At 39.7% G+C, this 20,246-nt stretch overlaps 1 protein-coding gene and 1 long non-coding RNA gene across 4 annotated transcripts in view; both read right to left on the bottom strand.

Moving 5' to 3' along the window:
- Positions 1 to 353: 353 nt before the first annotated feature.
- The window catches only part of LOC127833296 (major facilitator superfamily domain-containing protein 1-like), a 54,548-nt gene continuing 34,655 nt past the window's right edge, over positions 354 to 20,246 (bottom strand). The window contains exons 8-13 of one of the 3 annotated variants that reach the window (XR_008027325.1): positions 12,667 to 12,723; positions 11,173 to 11,329; positions 9,920 to 10,017; positions 8,612 to 8,724; positions 6,997 to 7,171; positions 354 to 2,935 (exon numbers count right to left, since the gene is read on the bottom strand). Coding sequence is in view for 2 of the 3 variants with exons in the window: in XM_052358474.1 (XP_052214434.1) it covers positions 2,917 to 2,935; positions 7,051 to 7,171; positions 8,612 to 8,724; positions 9,920 to 10,017; positions 11,173 to 11,329; positions 12,667 to 12,723 (565 nt within the window). In the remaining variant the exon portion in view is untranslated. The remainder of the gene's footprint in view (positions 2,936 to 6,996; positions 7,172 to 8,611; positions 8,725 to 9,919; positions 10,018 to 11,172; positions 11,330 to 12,666; positions 12,724 to 20,246) is intronic. The other 2 variants (XM_052358475.1, XM_052358474.1) reach the window with 2 other exon arrangements.
- On the bottom strand, positions 16,466 to 17,773 carry LOC127833314 (uncharacterized). The gene is made up of 2 exons (XR_008027339.1): positions 16,779 to 17,773; positions 16,466 to 16,676 (listed from the first exon to the last, which is right to left on the bottom strand). It is a non-coding gene; the product is annotated as an uncharacterized LOC127833314 (long non-coding RNA).

Raw genomic sequence — 20,246 nt, 5'->3', positions numbered from 1 at the left:
TGTGGCCTAACACCATGTTACATGTTTAATACATACATCACACAGCATACAGAAAGACCATCTTAAAGGCTTTCATTGATGAAATACAATTAATATACATATATTTTATTTATTGAGTTATAAAAGGACTTTGATAGATGAAAGACAAAACACAGACATGCGGATAGATTTTTGCTTGTCCCATCTTTTATGCCAGCTGTGTTCTCCTTCAAATATATCACCCTGTTGTACACACTGCTGTTAAAAAATATATCATTAGCCATAAATATGTCACTTTAAGGTAATCATACTTCTGTAACAATAGATATGGAATTGTCAGTGTAAAACCTTGTATAGGAAACAAAACATGAATATTGTTTTTGTATATTTTAATAATGTATTTACAATTATTGTACTTTTTTGTATTTTAATTAAATAATTTATATAAATTATAACTGTGAACTGTTGATGTTAATTATAACATGAATCATAAATATTTATTATACATTTTACCTTGGAAGAAAAAATGGTGTACATGCGTGAAAAATGCATTGTTTATTCACAATTCACATCATGCTATTATAAAGCAGTGATATTTGAACAAGCCTGAGGTAAAATTTGTGGAACATCATACATAAAATCCTTCTCTTAATTTACTTTAATTTTGTGTTTCACAAGTATATATAATTATCTATCATCAAAATATAGTTAATCTAGTTCACGATTCTTTAAATCAAATGGATTATATAATTGCTTTTATTGTTTATACAACAAAACAAGCAATTAACATGCTTATATTTGTATTAGCAATGCATGTACAATTTGAAATTTATATTTCTTAAATAAACTGAAACTAAATAAAGCAAGAAAAAAAGGTTCCTCAAATGCCTTGTAATTTACAAAGATTGCCTTACATACGGTAGTATGAAGTATTTTACATAACGTTACTAGCACCAATTAGTATGATTAATGGACAGCAATTTCGTGAATGTCAATTTCATAATTTTAAACCAATACAAAATCTTCAAATCTGCTTTTTTGGCGTAAAATTTGTGATTTTGTAAAATAATAAATATGAACTAACATGTGTTATATGAAGATGTTTTTACAGTTCCAGTTTAAAACAAATCTTCTAACAATAGCTAACTACTAACAAAGCAGCAGAGCGAATCCAATAGGACTTATATTAATTTATAAATTTTTAACCAAAGATCTGATTCTCGGAATCATGTTTTTATTTTGCTTCATTAATTCACCAAGCCTAACACAAAGCCTTACACAAAGCAAAAAATAATAATTATATTTTAATTGCTTTAAAAAACTGTTGTAAATTACTGTTACATAATCCAGATGTTCTAATGCAAACAATAATGCTCAGATAACATAATGTAAATATCATAAGCATACGGTAGTTACATAGGCATAGGTACTTGTGTCTAGCTTTGGTATTTCCTTGTATACCAAAATGTTTAAGCATATACGGCATACACACGTGTCATTATGTAAACCATGGATAAGTGAATTGAAGAAAGAATAATCCTAAAAGAAATATTATTTAATATGAACAAAAACAAAACAAGTACAAATAAACACATCCTATAAATAATAAACTTCACCTTGATAAAAAAAAGTGACTAAATTATTAACAAAAAAATGAACAGGATAAATATTTAAAGCCCATAAACACTTAAAATCGATCAATATATCCTGAAATATTTTGGAAAAAAAGTTAACACATAAAAAATCAATGCTCCTTATAGCAATAGCCAAAATTTCAACTCAAGATGTGGTTTGGTAACATTGATTTAACACAATACAAAATGATTATTTAATTTTTTTGTGTAAAATGTGAATTTCGGGCTATGATATCCGAACATTTACGAGGTAACGCAAGATTGGCTTTGGGCAGCTTTGGAAGCACAACGTAGTTCTCATGAATACGTCGTTCTTCTGACGCTGTCTTAAACCAGTCTCGCTTTCGCTCATAAATGTTCGGATATGTTGGTGGGAAATTATCATGAAATATAGTGTCGAAAAAAATAATGTATCTTGTTAAATGTATGTTACCATACCACATCTAGCGTTGAAATTATGGATATTGCTAGAAGAAACACTGATTGTTTATGGATTAACTTTATTTTACTAAATATTTCACCAAATTTTCGTTGATTTTATTTATGTTACTTTAATATAACCTATAAACAAAAACCAACACAGAAAAAAACTTATACCAGAGACATATTTAATTAATTAAACATAACCTACATATAATAATGAAAAAATAAATATTCGTAATTACTATTAAATTTTGGACACTTAAAAATAATTACAGGTTTTTGTGTAATAAAATTTAGACAAAAAATATTGAAAAAATACAGTTTTTTCCAAACATTCAGAGACACACAAAAACAGGTGTTAATAAATTTAGAGACACTTGAAATATTGCTTTGACAATTGGTTACGGGTATGGAGTTTATATAGCGCCAATTGTTTCAACAAATGATAGCACATGCTGCTAAAATACTGCATCATATACACTGTAGTATGAATTACATTTATAAATGTGTCACTATAAGCTGTTGGAAGAAACAATAATATTTTATCAGTATACAGCTTAATCTGCTTATAAAACCCATGATTGAAGTGTCACCAGATAGGCGCAACAGGGATGGTAAAAAAAGCATTGTCAAATACACTGTACAAAAATTTAGAGTCACTAATTATGACTAAAAGGCTGTATATCATAAAAAATAATTATTTGGGCTAAAAACAAAAAGTAAAGTTTGAGTATTGAAACCTGAGAGGTAACAAAGATAAAGAACGTTTGTCTCCTTTTTAATTCTTGTGTCTTATTCTGTGCATGTCTTGTCAGTTGGACCTGACTAATGATGACAGATTGCATAGGAATGTGATCGCCTACTTGAAGACCTCCATCACTCAGTTGATGGCCGCCTTTCTGCAAAACATAAGACACTGGCTTGAGTTACCTTGTCATAACAAAAGTTAAGTTTAAACAAGATTTCTTTGAGAAAAACTATGCCCCCCAGTAATCCAAATATGAAGTTGCTATGTACCGGTAGTTTATCAGGGTTGCCACCAACCTGATGAAATAAAATTCTCTGACTTTTCACGCCTTTTCCCTGACCAAATCTTGGTTTTCACTGACTAATTTCGGGACATATTCAGCCTCCTCCTCCCCATACAGCTGACCAAATCCACCAATTTAATGTTTATTTTATTCTTTAACATAAAATATTTAACAACTAACAAAGCAGTACTACTTGTACACTAATCTATGCATGATGCAAGACTATATAGTAAACTAGTGACTTGATAATCAATAGGGGTCATCTGCCAGTCATGATCAATGTACCTATAAAGTTTCATGATCCTAGGCCTAATTATTCTTGAGTTATCATCAGGAAACCATTTAACTGTTTTGAGTCACTGAGACCTTGACCTAGTGACCTGAAAATTTATAGGGGTCATCTGCCAGTCATGATCAATGTACCTATAAAGTTTCATGATCCTAGGCGTAAGCATTCTTGAGTTATCATCCGGAAACCATTTTACTATTTCGAGTCCCTGTGACCTTGAGCTTTGACCTAGTGTTCTGGAAATCAATAGGGGTCTTCTGCCAGTCAAAATCAATGTTCCTATGACGTTTCATGATCCTAGGCGTAAGCATTCTTGAGTTATCATCCGGAAACCATTTTACTGTTTAGATTCACTGTGACCTTGACCTTTGACCTAGTGACCTTAAAATCAATAGGGGTCATCTGCAAGTCATGATCAATGTACCTATGAAGTTTCATGATCCTAGGCGCAAGCATTCTTGAGTTATCATCCGGAAACCATTTTACTGTTTCGAGTCACCTTGACCTTTGACATAGTGACCTGAAAATCAATAGGGATCATTTGCCAGTCATGATCAATGTACCTATGAAGTTTCATGATCCTAGGCGTAAGCATTCTTGAGTTATCATCCGGAAACCATTTTACTATTTTGAGTCCCTGTGACCTTGACCTTTGACCTAGTGACCTGAAAATCAATAGGGGTCATCTGCAAGTCATGATCAATGTACCTATGAAGTTTCATGATCCTAGGCCTAAGCATTCTTGAGTTATCATCCGGAAACCATTTTACTATTTCAAGTCACTGTGACCTTGACCTTTGACCTAGTGACCTGAGAATCAATAGGGGTCATCTGCAAGTCATGATCAATGTACCTATGAAGTTTCATGATCCTAGGCCTAAGCGTTCTTGAGTAATCATCTGGAAACCATCTGGTGGACGGACCGACCGACCGACGGACCAACCGACATGTGCAAAACAATAAACCCCCACATCTTCGAAGGTCGCATAATAAAAACTTGTGTATGCCAGACAACAAAAGTCACACAGTTGGTTTGTTACACCACTCGCTCTCAGTTCATATCCTTCATCACTCATTCTCTGTTCTACTGCTACATTACTCACTCTTTGTTCTACTGCTGCACCACTCACTCTCTGTTCTATCTATTACTTTACAACTCACTCTCAGTTCTACTGCTATGCCACTCGCTCTCTGTTCTACTGCTACACCACTCACTCTCTGTTCTACTGCTGCACCACTCACCCTCAGTTCAACTGCTACGCCACTCGCTCTCTGTTCTACTGCTAAACCACTCATTCTCTGTTCTACTGCTACATTACTCACTCTCTGTTCTACTGCTGCACCACTCACCCTCTGTTCTACTGCTAACCAACTCACTCTCTGTTCTAATGCTACACCATTCACTCTCTTTTCTTCGACTACACCACTCACTCTCTGTTCTACTGCTACATCAATCACTCTCTTATATTCTACTACATCACTCTATCTATGTTATACTACTAAACCTCGCGCTCTCTGTTCTACTGCTGCACCACTCACTCTCTGTTCTACTGCTACACCACTCACTCTATGTTCTTCTACTACACCACTCACTCTATGTTCTATTACTACACCACTCACTCTATGTTCTACTGCTACACCACTCACTCTCTGTTATACTGCTACACCACTCACTCTTTGTTCTACTGCTACACCACTCACTCTCTGCTCTACTACTACACCACTCACTCTCTGTTCTACTGCTACACCACTCACTCTATGACACCACTCACTCTATGTTCTTCTGCTACACCACTCACTCTATGCCCTACTGCTACACCACTCATTCTCTGTTCTACTGCTACACAACTTACTCTCTGTTCTATTACTTCACAACTCACTATGTGTTGCTACAACACTCACTCTCTGTTCTACTAATACACCACTCAATCTCTGTTCTACTGCTACAACACTCACTCTCTTTTCTACTAATACAACACTCACTCTCTGTTCTACTACTACAACACTCACTCTCTGTTCTACTTTTACACAACTTACTCTGTTCAACAACTAAACCACACACTCTCTGTTCTTCTACTACATCACTCCCTGTCTGTTATGCTGCTACACCGATCACTCTCTGTTCTACTAGTATGCCACACACTCTCTGTTCTACTGCTACATCACTCACTCTCTGTTCAACTACTAAACCGACCACTAAGTTCTACTGCTACACAACTCACTCTCTGTTCAACTACTAAACCACTAACTCTTTATTTTCTGCTACACCACTCACTCTCTGGTCTACTTCTACACCACACACTCTCTGTTCTATTGCTACACCACTCATTTTCTGTTCAACTTCTACACCACTCTCTGTTGTTCTTCGAATCCACTCACTCTCTGTTCAACTACAAATCCACTAACTCTGTTTTACTACTAAACCACTCACTCTCTGTTGTACTGCTTAACCACTCACTCTCTGTTCAGCTACTAAACAACTCGCTTTAAGTTCTACTGCTAAACAACTCACTCTCTGTTCAACTACTTAACCACTAACTTTCTGTTCTTCTGCTAAACCACTCACTCTCTGTTGTACTGCTACACCACTAATTCTATGTTTTACTGCTACACCAATTACTCTCAGTTCAACTACTAAACCAATCACTATAAGTTCTACTGCTACACCACTCACTCCCTTTACAATTACTACACCACTCATTTTCTGTTCTTCTTCAACACTACTCATTCTCTGTTCTTCTTCAAATCCACTCACTCTCTGATCAACTACAAATCCACTCACTCTCTTTTCTACTTCAAAAACACTCACTATATGTTCTACTGCTAATCCACTCACTCTCTGTTCTACTGCTACACCACTCACTCTCTGTTCTACTGCTACACCACTCACTCTCTGTTCTACTGATGAACCACTCACTCACTGTTCTACTGCTACACCACTGACTGTTATACTGCTTCACCACTCACTCTCTGTTCTACTGCTACACCACTCACTCTCTGTTCTACTGTTGCACCACTCACTCTCTGTTCTACTGATGCACCACTCACTCTCTGTTCTACTGCTACACCACTCATTTTCTGTTCAACTGCTACACCACTCATTCTCTGTTCTATTACTACACCACTCACTCTCTGTTCTACTGCTACACCACTCACTATAAGTTCTACTGCTACACAACTCACTCTCTGTTCTACTGCTACACCACTAACTCTGTGTTCCACTGCTCCACCACTCACTCTCTGTTTTACTGATGCACCACTGACTCTGTTCTACTGATGCACCACTCACTCTCTGTTCTACTGCTACACCACTCACCCTCTGTTCTATAACTACACCACTTACTTTATGTTCTACTGCTACACCACTCACTCTCTGTTCTATTACTACACCACTCACTCTCTGTTCTACTACTGCACCACTCAATCTCTGTTCTACTGCTACACCACTCACTCTCTGTTCTACTGCTACACCACTTACCTTTTGTTTTATTACTACACCACTCACTCTCTGTTCTACTGCTACACCACTCACTCTCTGTTCTATTACTACACCACTCACTCTCTGTTCTACTACTGCACCACTCACTCTCTGTTCTACTGCTACACCACTCACTCTCTGTTCTACTGTTACACCACTTACCTTTTGTTTTATTACTACACCACTCACTCTCTGTTCTACTGCTACACCACTCACTCTCTGTTCTGCTCCTCTTCCAGCTTTTCCCGTTCTGCTTTCCTCTGTCCTGCTGACTTGTTGAGTACTCCACCTTGGGCTTCATCAATCAGGTACAGCAACACTGCAGCTATCAGCGCAACTGAAATGTATCAGCGAGACATGCTTGGCTGTAGTGAACACATGAAATGTAACAGCGAGACATGCTTGGCTGTAGTGAACACATGAAATGTATCAGCGAGACATGCTTGGCTGTAGTGAACACATGAAATGTATCAGCGAGACATGCTTGGCTGTAGTGAACACATTAAATGTATCAACGAGCCATGCTTGGCTGTAGTGAACACATGAAATGTATCAGCGAGACATGCTTGGCTGTAGTGAACACATGAAATGTATCAGCGAGACATGCTTGGCTGTAGTGAACACATGAAATGTATCAGCGAGCCATGCTTGGCTGTAGTGAACACATGAAATGTATCAGCGAGACATTCTTGGCTGTAGTGAACACATGAAATGTATCAGCGAGACATGCTTGGCTGTAGTGAACACATGAAATGTATCAGCGAGACATGCTTGGCTGTAGTGAACACATGAAATGTATCAGCGAGCCATGCTTGGCTGTAGTGAACACATGAAATGTATCAGCGAGACATTCTTGGCTGTAGTGAACACATGAAATGTATCAGCAAGACATGCTTGGCTGTAGTGAACACATGAAATGTATCAGCGAGCCATGCTTGGCTGTAGTGAACACATGAAATGTATCAGCGAGACATTCTTGGCTGTAGTGAACACATGAAATGTATCAGCGAGACATGCTTGGCTGTAGTGAACACATGAAATGTATCAGCGAGACATGCTTGGTTGTAGTGAACACATGAAATGTATCAGCGAGACATGCTTGGCTGTAGTGAACACATGAAATGTATCAGCGAGACATGCTTGGCTGTAGTGAACACATGAAATGTATCAGCGAGACATTCTTGGCTGTAGTGAACACATGAAATGTATCAGCGAGACATGCTTGGTTGTAGTGAACACATGAAATGTATCAGCGAGACATGCTTGGTTGTAGTGAACACATGAAACGAGCAGTGCTCTGAGAATACAAGGCTTGAGGCATGTGTGTAACATGTAGCCTCAAAGTAGCCTGTGCAGTTTACACAATTCTGCACAATACCATAATGAAACATAACAAATCAAAACAAGCCCAAACTTTTAAGAGTCTTGTACATAAATAAGGGTAGGTGTGCTGGCTCACAGGACAGACGTTATAAACTGCAAATATGCTCATACTTTATTCCCCAAGCCATTTTTAGACTTTAGAATAAAGAAAAGAATCCCAGAAAAACATTTCTGACTTTGAGCATGTGACTTTGACCAAAGGTGCCTATGTCATTAACAAAATGTCCTAGATAAAGAAATATGTAATCTGAGGCAGTTTCATGCAAGTTTGACTCAAAATCAATTGGAATTACTTGATATTTTATTTTAAAGAATATTCTTCATTTTTAGCCTGAAGTCTTAGAATCGTTTGGTGAATACGGGCCCATGTGAAGCGGTATCAGTGTGTACTCACTGCACAGCCATGCTAGGAAAAAGACTTCTAGTATGAGGTATCCCTTGGTGTCGACTATGCTGCCCGCGGCGATGGCTATCGTGGCCAGACCAAGATTCTGAATGGCCTGCATTCTGAAGAGAAAAACAGTACAATGGACAAACGAAAGGGCAGAATTAGCTGGCCCTGTGCAGAAGCAATTCTGCATCAATTTCAAGGAATTTGGGATTTATATTTTGTGTAAATATTCAAATCACTATTGGTAATACTTTTTTCTGTTCGTCTGTGAATGTGTTACAACATTCAATTTAAAAACTGTTGAGCTGTTTTATAGAGGTACTACATGGCCAAGAGATCACTCGAATTTCACATGTAGGAGACAGTTACAGGTGTACAGTCAATGAACATTGCTCTGTGAAAAGGGGGTTTAATGCATGTGCGTAAAGTGTCATCCCAAATTAGCCTGTGCAGTCTGCACAAGCTAATCAGGGACAACACTTTCTGCTTTTATGTTATTTTTAATTTAAAGAGTCTCTTCTTAGCAAAGTTTCATCCCTGATTAGCCTGTGCAGACAGCACAGGTTTATCTGGGATGACACTTTACGCACATGCATTAAACCCCCTTTTCACAGAGCGCAACTCAACTATAAAATGAAAAAACATGGGAATGAAACATTTAAGGGTTCATCGAAATACAAATCTCCATATTTATTCTGAATGGTCAAAAATCTCCAAACAGATTCGGTAAAGATAAGGTCATTAATATATTAGCTGACACGAGTACAAGCAAAAAAATACTTTGTTTTACTATGTTAATTACATAATAATAATGCATGAATGTTTGTTACGTGGTACGTATTTGAGTGAATTTTTGTTTTTCATTGATCATAATTCAAACGATAAATTAACGTCAATTGGGTTACATTATTTCAAGAGTTAAACTAAATTGATCAGGATACAGTAACATGTACTTAATAACTGATGCAGTAAAAATCCTGCAATATCAAATTCTTGCAAATCCTTATTTACTTCTCTTGGTAAGACTGAGTTAGATGCGGTGTTTCTGTATCACTTACAAGTGCTAAATTGTTCGGCGGCGGCTCAGGTTCTACTTTACAGTACCCAGGGTACTCTTAAGTAAACTACAATGTACTACAATGTACCCCAGGTTTTTAAAATACCATAAAAGACTAACGGCCATACTCGGGGTACCTTTTAGTATATTTTCCGTACCCCAGGTACTTTGTAGTATACTTAAAGAGTACACAGGGTACTTTTTAAGTATTACCTGAGCTGACATTGACCAATTGAGCCTAAGTAGTGCCTTACATGCCGTATGCGGTTCCCAGCTGGTGTTGTTTCACCACCATGGAGGCCATGGGCCACAGGGCACTGGCCAGCACGGAGTAGGCTAGACCTAGAATGGCCTGAAATTAAATGGATTTGTGTCTTCAATGGTATAAAACATGCATGGTCTTAGACACAAGTCCTCCCTTGCTATTGTCAAATTAAGTCAGGTTCTGCGAAAACTGGGCATAATGCATGTGCGTAAAGTGTCGTCCCAGATAAGCCTGTGAAGTCTGCACAGGCTGATTAGGGACGACACTTTCAGCCTAAATTGGATTTTTGCTAAGAAGAGACTTCATTTAATCGAAAAATGTAATAAACGCGGAAAGTTTGTCCCTGATTAGCCTGTGCGAATTGCACGGGCTAATCTAAGACGACACTGTACGCACATGCATTATGCCCAATTTTCTCAGAACACGACTCAATTGTAAATTTCCATTAATGCAGATCACAATTATTGCCCAGTATAAAATTTTGAAACTGCTGTGATATTATTTAAGTTTGATCATTGGATTATATGTGAAATGCACGGGGAAGTGTGTACTCAAGTAGACAATATACACAACACCCAATCTTAATTTTGTTACATTAGACACTGACTGTATCAGTCTTAAAGGGATCTTTTCACGCTTTGGTAAATTGACAAAATTGAAAAAAGTTGTTTCAGATTCGCACATTTTCGTTTTAGTTATGATATTTGTGAGGAAACAGTAATACTGAACATTTACCATGGTCTAATATAGCCATTATATGCATCTTTTGACGATTTTAAAACCTAAAAATTATAAAGCGTTGCAACGCGAAACAATTGAATAATTTGGAGAGTTCTGTTTTTGTCGTTAAATTTTGTGAAACTACGAAGATTGCTTATATAAGGTTTTAAATACGTCCAGTATGTGTACTTGGCGGAATAGCTCAGTAGGCTAAAGCGTTTTTACTTCAGGACTCTGGCAGGACTCCAGGGGTCACTGGTTCGAATCCTGCTCCGGGCAATGTTCTTTTCCTTTTTTAAATTTTATTCTTGATTTTTTACTGGAGCTTTTACGTTCCAAAGTTTACATTTATCAATATAAAGCATTTAATGAATAAGTTAAAAAATGCCAAAATCTGTGAAAAGGCCCCTTTAACTTAATACTTGTGTAAACATGTAGTTCTTCTTTTCAATTTAAATATTCAATATTAAAATATGAAGCTATATGAAATGAAGAACACATTTTTTGAATGCAAGCACCTACCATAGCTGCAAACGGTGTGGCAAATGTAAAGGCCATAAGGGCGTGGCACCCGATGGTAACAGTGATACCCAGTATCACCCAAAACACGTTCTTGCCAATCTTGTCAATGAGGAACCCAAACACAGGGGAGGCAATTGCTGATATGATGTACACCAAACTGGAAATAAGGGAGAGAAATCTGTGCTTAGTTTATTTTGTAAATGATCAACCCAAACACATGGGAAACAACTTCTGATATCATAAACCCCAAACTGGAAATAAGGGAGTGAAACCTTTGCTTATTTTCACTGTTTATGAGGTAACAGAAAGCCAATGCAACTGCTAATATCATAATAACCAATATGATGTACTCCAAACTGGACATAATAGGAGGTTACTATTTGTTAACTTTATATTGTAATTAAGGAATCTAAACACTACCTAAAAATATAGAAGATAAATCAATGCTTATTTTATCTTATTAATTATGAACCCAAACATATGGGAGGCAATCGCTTATATTATGGTCAACAAACTTGAAATAAGAGATAAGGTCATTGTTCATTTTATCTTATTAATGAGGAGCCCAAACACACAGGACTGCATGAAATGTGCATCAAACTGGAAATAAAGAAAATAAATATGTGCAGCTGCTTATACTATTTTATCAATAGTGAACCCAAACACTATGTACATCAAGCTGGAAAGAAGGTGAGAGAAATATGTGCTTATTTTCTATCCTCGCAATGGGGAACCAAAACATAGGGGAGATAATTGCTGATATGATGTACAAAAAATGGAAAAAGGGGAGAGAAATATCTGCTAATTTTCTATCCTGTCAATGGGGAACCAAAACATAGGGTGAGATTATTGCTGAAATGATGTACACAAAACTGGAAATAAGGGGAGAGAAATCTGTGCTTATTTTTATCCTGTCAATGGTGAACCAAACCATAGTGGAGATAATTGCTGATATGATGTTAACAGAACTGGAAATATGGGAGAGAAATCTGAGCTTATTTTAACTGTCAATAAAAAATCTTATCACATGGGAGACAACAGGAAATAAGGGGAGAGAAATCTCTGTTTATTTTATTGTGTCAATGCCGTACCCATAAATAGGGGAGCAACTGCTGATAAGAAGTACAAAAACTAGAAATAAGTGGAGATCAATCGGCGTCCATTAAAAAAAAAGAAACTAGAAGCCTTGAAGTAGCATGTGGAGTCAATTTTCAAACATTCCATTCAGTTTGTAATAATTTACCAAACAAGCAAATTAACTTTTAGCAATCTGATGGCAAATACTAGTATAAGGTGGGTTTTGAAAGAATAATTTTATTTATTATTAACTATTTATCTTTGGAAAAAAAAAAACTATGCTTAAGAAAATCTTATAAAAGTATTCCTTTTGTTAACAATATTGTGCCAGAATAAAAATTCAGCACCTTTAATAACTTTTTTTAAAATTCTAATCTTGATTGTATAATGACAGAATGAGAATAAAGTTGTGATCACCTGTTCACAGTGTTGGCTGTACCGGGTTCTAGACCAAACTTCATCTCAAAGAAAACACTGAAATATGTGCAAGACAAAAAATATTATTCTTTTTAAAGATTAAATAAAAATTAAATATAGTGAAATACTTAGTTGAGGTAAGAAACATTGCTTCATAGTCCACACTTAACCTTTTGCACAGTGACTATCACATACAATCCCAGCCCAATGAAAGGGAACACTGCTACATAGTACACCACTTACAGTCCCAGCCCAATGAAAGGGAACACTGCCACATAGTACACCACTTACAGTCCCAGCCCAATGAAAGGGAATACTGCCACATAGTACACCACTTACAGTCCCAGCCCAATGAAAGGGAACACTACTACATAGTACACCACTTACAGTCCCAGCCCAATGAAAGGGAATACTGCCATATAGTACACCACTTACAGTCCCAGTCCAATGAAAGGGAATACTGCCATATAGTACACCACTTACAGTCCCAGCCCAATGAAAGGGAACACTGCCACATAGTACACCACTTACAGTCCCAGCCCAATGAAAGGGAACACTACAACATAGTACACCACTTACAGTCCCAGCCCAATGAAAGGGAACACTGCTACATAGTACACCACTTACAGTCCCAGCCCAATGAAAGGGAACACTACAACATAGTACACCACTTACAGACCCAGCCCAATGAAAGGGAACACTGCCACATAGTACACCACTTACAGTCCCAGCCCAATGAAAGGGAACACTGCTACATAGTACACCACTTACAGTCCCAGCCCAATGAAAGGGAACACTGCTACATAGTACACCACTTACAGTCCCAGCCCAATGAAAGGGAACACTGCTACATAGTACACCACTTACAGTCCCAGCCCAATGAAAGGGAACACTGCTACATAGTACACCACTTACAGTCCCAGTCCAATGAAAGGGAATACTGCCATATAGTACACCACTTACAGTCCCAGTCCAATGAAAGGGAATACTGCCATATAGTACACCACTTACAGTCCCAGCCCAATGAAAGGGAACACTGCCACATAGTACACCACTTACAGTCCCAGCCCAATGAAAGGGAACACTGCTACATAGTACACCACTTACAGTCCCAGCCCAATGAAAGGAAACACTGCCACATAGTACACCACTTACAGTCCCAGCCCAATGAAAAGGAACACTGCCACATAGTACACCACTTACAGTCCCAGCCCAATGTAAGGGAACACTGCCACATAGTACACCACTTACAGTCCCAGCCCAATGAAAGGAAACACTGCCACATAGTACACCACTTACAGTCCCAGTCCAATGAAAGGGAACACTGCCACATAGTACACCACTTACAGTCCCAGCCCAATGAAAGGGAATACTGCCACATAGTACACCACTTACAGTCCCAGCCCAATGAAAGGGAACACTACCACATAGTACACCACTTACAGTCCCAGCCCAATGAAAGGGAACACTGCCACATAGTACACCACTTACAGTCCCAGCCCAATGAAAGGGAACACTACAACATAGTACACCACTTACAGTCCCAGCCCAATGAAAGGGAACACTGCCACATAGTACACCACTTACAGTCCCAGCCCAATGAAAGGCAACACTGCCACATAGTACACCACTTACAGTCCCAGCCCAATGAAAGGGAACACTACAACATAGTACACCACTTACAGTCCCAGTCCAATGAAAAGGAACACTGCCACATAGTACACCACTTACAGTCCCAGCCCAATGAAAGGGAACACTGCTACATAGTACACCACTTACAGTCCCAGCCCAATGAAAGGGAACACTGCTACATAGTACACCACTTACAGTCCCAGCCCAATGAAAGGGAATACTGCCATATAGTACACCACTTACAGTCCCAGCCCAATGAAAGGGAACACTACAACATAGTACACCACTTACAGTCCCAGCCCAATGAAAGGCAACACTGCAACATAGTACACCACTTACAGTCCCAGCCCAATGAAAGGGAACACTACCACATAGTACACCACTTACAGTCCCAGCCCAATGAAAGGCAACACTACCACATAGTACATCACTTACAGACCCAGCCCAATGAAAGGGAACACTACAACATAGTACACCACTTACAGTCCCAGTCCAATGAAAGGGAACACTGCCACATAGTACACCACTTACAGTCCCAGCCCAATGAAAGGGAACACTACAACATAGTACACCACTTACAGTCCCAGCCCAATGAAAAGGAACACTGCCACATAGTACAACACTTACAGTCCCAGCCCAATGAAAGGGAACACTGCCACATAGTACACCACTTACACTCCTGGCCCAATGAAAGGGAACACTGCCACATAGTACACCACTTACAGTCCCAGCCCAATGAAAGGGAATACTGCCACATAGTACACCACTTACACTCCTGGCCCAATGAAAGGGAACACTGCCACATAGTACACCACTTACAGTCCCAGCCCAATGAAAGGGAACACTGCCACATAGTACACCACTTACAGTCCCAGCCCAATGAAAAGGAACACTGCCACATAGTACAACACTTACAGTCCCAGCCCAATGAAAGGGAACACTGCCACATAGTACACCACTTACACTCCTGGCCCAATGAAAGGGAACACTGCCACATAGTACACCACTTACAGTCCCAGCCCAATGAAAGGGAATACTGCCACATAGTACACCACTTACACTCCTGGCCCAATGAAAGGGAACACTGCCACATAGTACACCACTTACAGTCCCAGCCCAATGAAAGGGAACACTGCCACATAGTACACCACTTACAGTCCCAGCCCAATGAAAGGGAACACTGCCACATAGTACACCACTTACACTCCTGGCCCAATGAAAGGGAACACTGCCACATAGTACACCACTTACACTCCTGGCCCAATGAAAGGGAACACTGCCACATAGTACACCACTTACAGTCCCAGCCCAATGAAAGGGAACACTGCATCATAGTACACCACTTACACTCCTGGCCCAATGAAAGGGAACACTGCCACATAGTACACCACTTACACTCCTGGCCCAATGAAAGGGAATACTGCCACATAGTACACCACTTACAGTCCCAGCCCAATGAAAGGGAACACTGCCACATAGTACACCACTTACAGTCCCAGCCCAATGAAAGGGAACACTGCTACATAGTACACCACTTACAGTCCCAGCCCAATGAAAGGGAACACTGCCACATAGTACACCACTTACAGTCCCAGCCCAATGAAAGGGAACACTACCACATAGTATACCACTTACAGTCCCAGTCCAATGAAAGGGAATACTGCTACATAGTACACCACTTACAGTCCCAGTCCAATGAAAGGGAATACTGCTACATAGTACACCACTTACAGTCCCAGCCCAATGAAAGGGAACACTACAACATAGTACACCACTTACAGTCCCAGTCCAATGAAAGGAAACACTACAACATAGTACACCACTTACAGTCCCAGTCCAATGAAAGGGAACACTGCCACATAGTACACCACTTACAGTCCCAGCCCAATGTAAGGGAACACTACCACATAGTACGCCACTTACAGTCCCAGCCCAATGAAAAGGAACACTGCCACATAGTACACCACTTACAGTCCCAGCCCAATGAAAGGAAACACTGCAACCAGGGCTAGCGCTGGCCCAAAAAATGTTTGAGCCACCCAGATGTAGGGGTGTCCGGCATGCCCCCCCCCCCCCGGAGATTTTTTGGATCCTAGATTGTCTGTGGTGCGTCTTGGGCCTATTGCCAACCAGTTTTCGTTTGTTTCAAATAACAATTTATACTATAGATTTTTCATATTTCTTTTAATGACAACAAGCACATGTCACATATTATAATATACATCAAATCACAATTGTCATAGTAATAAAGATATTTTAATACAGCGCATTTTTAACAACATGATGAATGGCATGTAAAATACAAGCATACATTTCATTCACAAAATACATTGTTTTGCTGCTTTACTGCTTGCTGGCATCGACGGCATGAGTGTGATCTGAAAAAAAATACATAGTCAATCTGCATATATACATATAGTTAGACTATAGCATTTCAAAGTAATTTTAAATTAAAATTCCTCTCATCTTCAAAATCTTACCTTTAGACTTTGCATGTTTCGTCACCGAGTCTTTTTTCAGGATATTGCAACCTACAGTGAACGTGTTGGAATTCTGCACCTTAATGCATAGGTCACAGTACATTGATTTTGATTCATTCTCAAAGCGAAGCCAATTATTATCAACTTTCCATGACTCTTGGAATGCTCTAGTTTTTGTGTTTTAATTATTTTGTTTGTTTGTTCAGACTCATTTTCGTCCAAAGGACGCTTTAAGGTTAAAGAAGTCATGTTAACGACTGTACAGACAAATTGGTATCTTCCATTTATATAGTAGACGACATGAATTAGTCTTCCTATGCGTTACAAATTCGTAACTTTAATTAAATTTTAATTGCAATTAAACCGCGCGTGTTTTTCACGTTTTCCTTTGATTAAAATACGCCGCTGTTAGTTATCATAGTGTGTGAGTAAAACGATCAAATTATTAATGAACACCTTTTCATTTCAATCGGAAATCGGCAGAAAGTTGTAACATCAACGACATAGAACTAATTATTTAATTATCACTCTTTAATTTGGATCGATAGTCAGCTTGGAAACAATTAATTTATTGTCACGCTTATTTTCATTTTTAATCTTATAATACGACATTTGCGACCATCCGCTATTTTGTTTGCAGACGACAATATTAACTGTGTATTCATAGCTCCACCCATTTTTACGTTTCATTCAACAACGTCATTTCATGTGTAAGCCAGCTCAGTTTTGATTGGCCAGCTACCATGTGCACTTCAATAACAATAAGGTCAAGCGATGTCTCGATACAGGTGCAGACCGGTTTTCGTTCATGGTTCAAATTGCGAATACTTTCATTGAAACAAAGAGAAAAATATAGAAAACCAGTTTCGGGTTAAAATGGCGGCTGTTTTCAATGAAATTTTACGAGATTTTAGCATTTTCGCAAATCGGATTTTTCTTGAGCCAAATTCTCAATATTTTCGCAAATGGCTCAAGTGGCGAACGACAGCGCGAGCCCTGTGCAACATAGTACACCACTTACAGTCCCAGCCCAATGAAAGGGAACACTGCCACATAGTACACCACTTACAGTCCCAGCCCAATGTAAGGGAACACTGCCACATAGTACACCACTTACAGTCCCAGCCCAATGTAAGGGAACACTGCCACATAGTACACCACTTACAGTCCCAGCCCAATGAAAGGGAACACTACAACATAGTACACCACTTACAGTCCCAGCCCAATGTAAGGGAACACTGCCACATAGTACACCACTTACAGTCCCAGCCCAATGTAAGGGAACACTACAACATAGTACACCACTTACAGTCCCAGTCCAATGAAAGGGAACACTGCCACATAGTACACCACTTACAGTCCCAGCCCAATGAAAGGGAATACTACAACATAGTACACCACTTACAGTCCCAGCCCAATGTAAGGGAACACTACAACATAGTACACCACTTACAGTCCCAGCCCAATGAAAAGGAACACTGCTACATAGTACACCACTTACAGTCCCAGCCCAATGAAAGGGAACACTACCACATAGTACGCCACTTACAGTCCCAGCCCAATGAAAAGGAACACTGCTACATAGTACACCACTTACAGTCCCAGTCCAATGTAAGGGAACACTACCACATAGTACGCCACTTACAGTCCCAGCCCAATGAAAAGGAACACTGCTACATAGTACACCACTTACAGTCCCAGTCCAATGAAAGGGAACACTACCACATAGTACGCCACTTACAGTCCCAGCCCAATGAAAAGGAACACTGCTACATAGTACACCACTTACAGTCCCAGTCCAATGTAAGGGAACACTACCACATAGTACGCCACTTACAGTCCCAGCCCAATGAAAAGGAACACTGCTACATAGTACACCACTTACAGTCCCAGCCCAATGAAAGGGAACACTGCCACATAGTACACCACTTACAGTCCCAGCCCAATGTAAGGGAACACTACAACATAGTACACCACTTACAGTCCCAGTCCAATGAAAGGGAACACTGCCACATAGTACACCACTTACAGTCCCAGCCCAATGTAAGGGAACACTGCCACATAGTACACCACTTACAGTCCCAGCCCAATGTAAGGGAACACTACAACATAGTACACCACTTACAGTCCCAGTCCAATGAAAGGGAACACTGCCACATAGTACACCACTTACAGTCCCAGCCCAATGAAAGGGAACACTGCTACATAGTACACCACTTACAGTCCCAGTCCAATGAAAAGGAACACTGCTACATAGTACACCACTTACAGTCCCAGCCCAATGTAAGGGAACACTGCCACATAGTACACCACTTACAGTCCCAGCCCAATGAAAGGGAACACTGCCACATAGTACACCACTTACAGTCCCAGCCCAATGTAAGGGAACACTACAACATAGTACACCACTTACAGTCCCAGCCCAATGAAAAGGAACACTGCCACATAGTACACCACTTACAGTCCCAGCCCAATGAAAGGGAACACTGCCACATAGTACACCACTTACAGTCCCAGCCCAATGAAAGGAAACACTGCTACATAGTACACCACTTACAGTCCCAGCCCAATGAAAAGGAACACTGCCACATAGTACACCACTTACAGTCCCAGCCCAATGAAAGGGAACACTGCCACATAGTACACCACTTACAGTCCCAGCCCAATGAAAGGGAACACTGCCACATAGTACACCACTTACAGTCCCAGCCCAATGAAAGGGAACACTACCACATAGTACACCACTTACAGTCCCAGCCCAATGAAAGGGAACACTGCCACATAGTACACCACTTACAGTCCCAGCCCAATGAAAGGGAACACTACCACATAGTACACCACTTACAGTCCCAGCCCAATGAAAGGGAACACTGCCACATAGTACACCACTTACAGTCCCAGTCCAATGAAAGGGAATACTGCCACATAGTACACCACTTACAGTCCCAGCCCAATGAAAGGGAACACTACAACATAGTACACCACTTACAGTCCCAGCCCAATGAAAAGGAACACTACAACATAGTACACCACTTACAGTCCCAGCCCAATGAAAGGGAACACTGCCACATAGTACACCACTTACAGTCCCAGCCCAATGAAAGGGAATACTGCCACATAGTACACCACTTACAGTCCCAGCCCAATGAAAAGGAACACTGCCACATAGTACACCACTTACAGTCCCAGCCCAATGAAAGGGAACACTGCCACATAGTACACCACTTACAGTCCCAGCCCAATGAAAGGGAACACTACAACATAGTACACCACTTACAGTCCCAGCCCAATGAAAGGGAACACTGCCACATAGTACACCACTTACAGTCCCAGCCCAATGAAAGGGAACACTACCACATAGTACACCACTTACAGTCCCAGCCCAATGAAAGGGAACACTGCCACATAGTACACCACTTACAGTCCCAGCCCAATGAAAGGGAACACTGCCACATAGTACACCACTTA

This window comes from Dreissena polymorpha, chromosome 6, assembly GCF_020536995.1.
Source record: "Dreissena polymorpha isolate Duluth1 chromosome 6, UMN_Dpol_1.0, whole genome shotgun sequence".
NCBI lineage: Eukaryota > Metazoa > Mollusca > Bivalvia > Myida > Dreissenidae > Dreissena > Dreissena polymorpha.
This window is presented reverse-complemented; position numbering and strand designations above follow the sequence as displayed.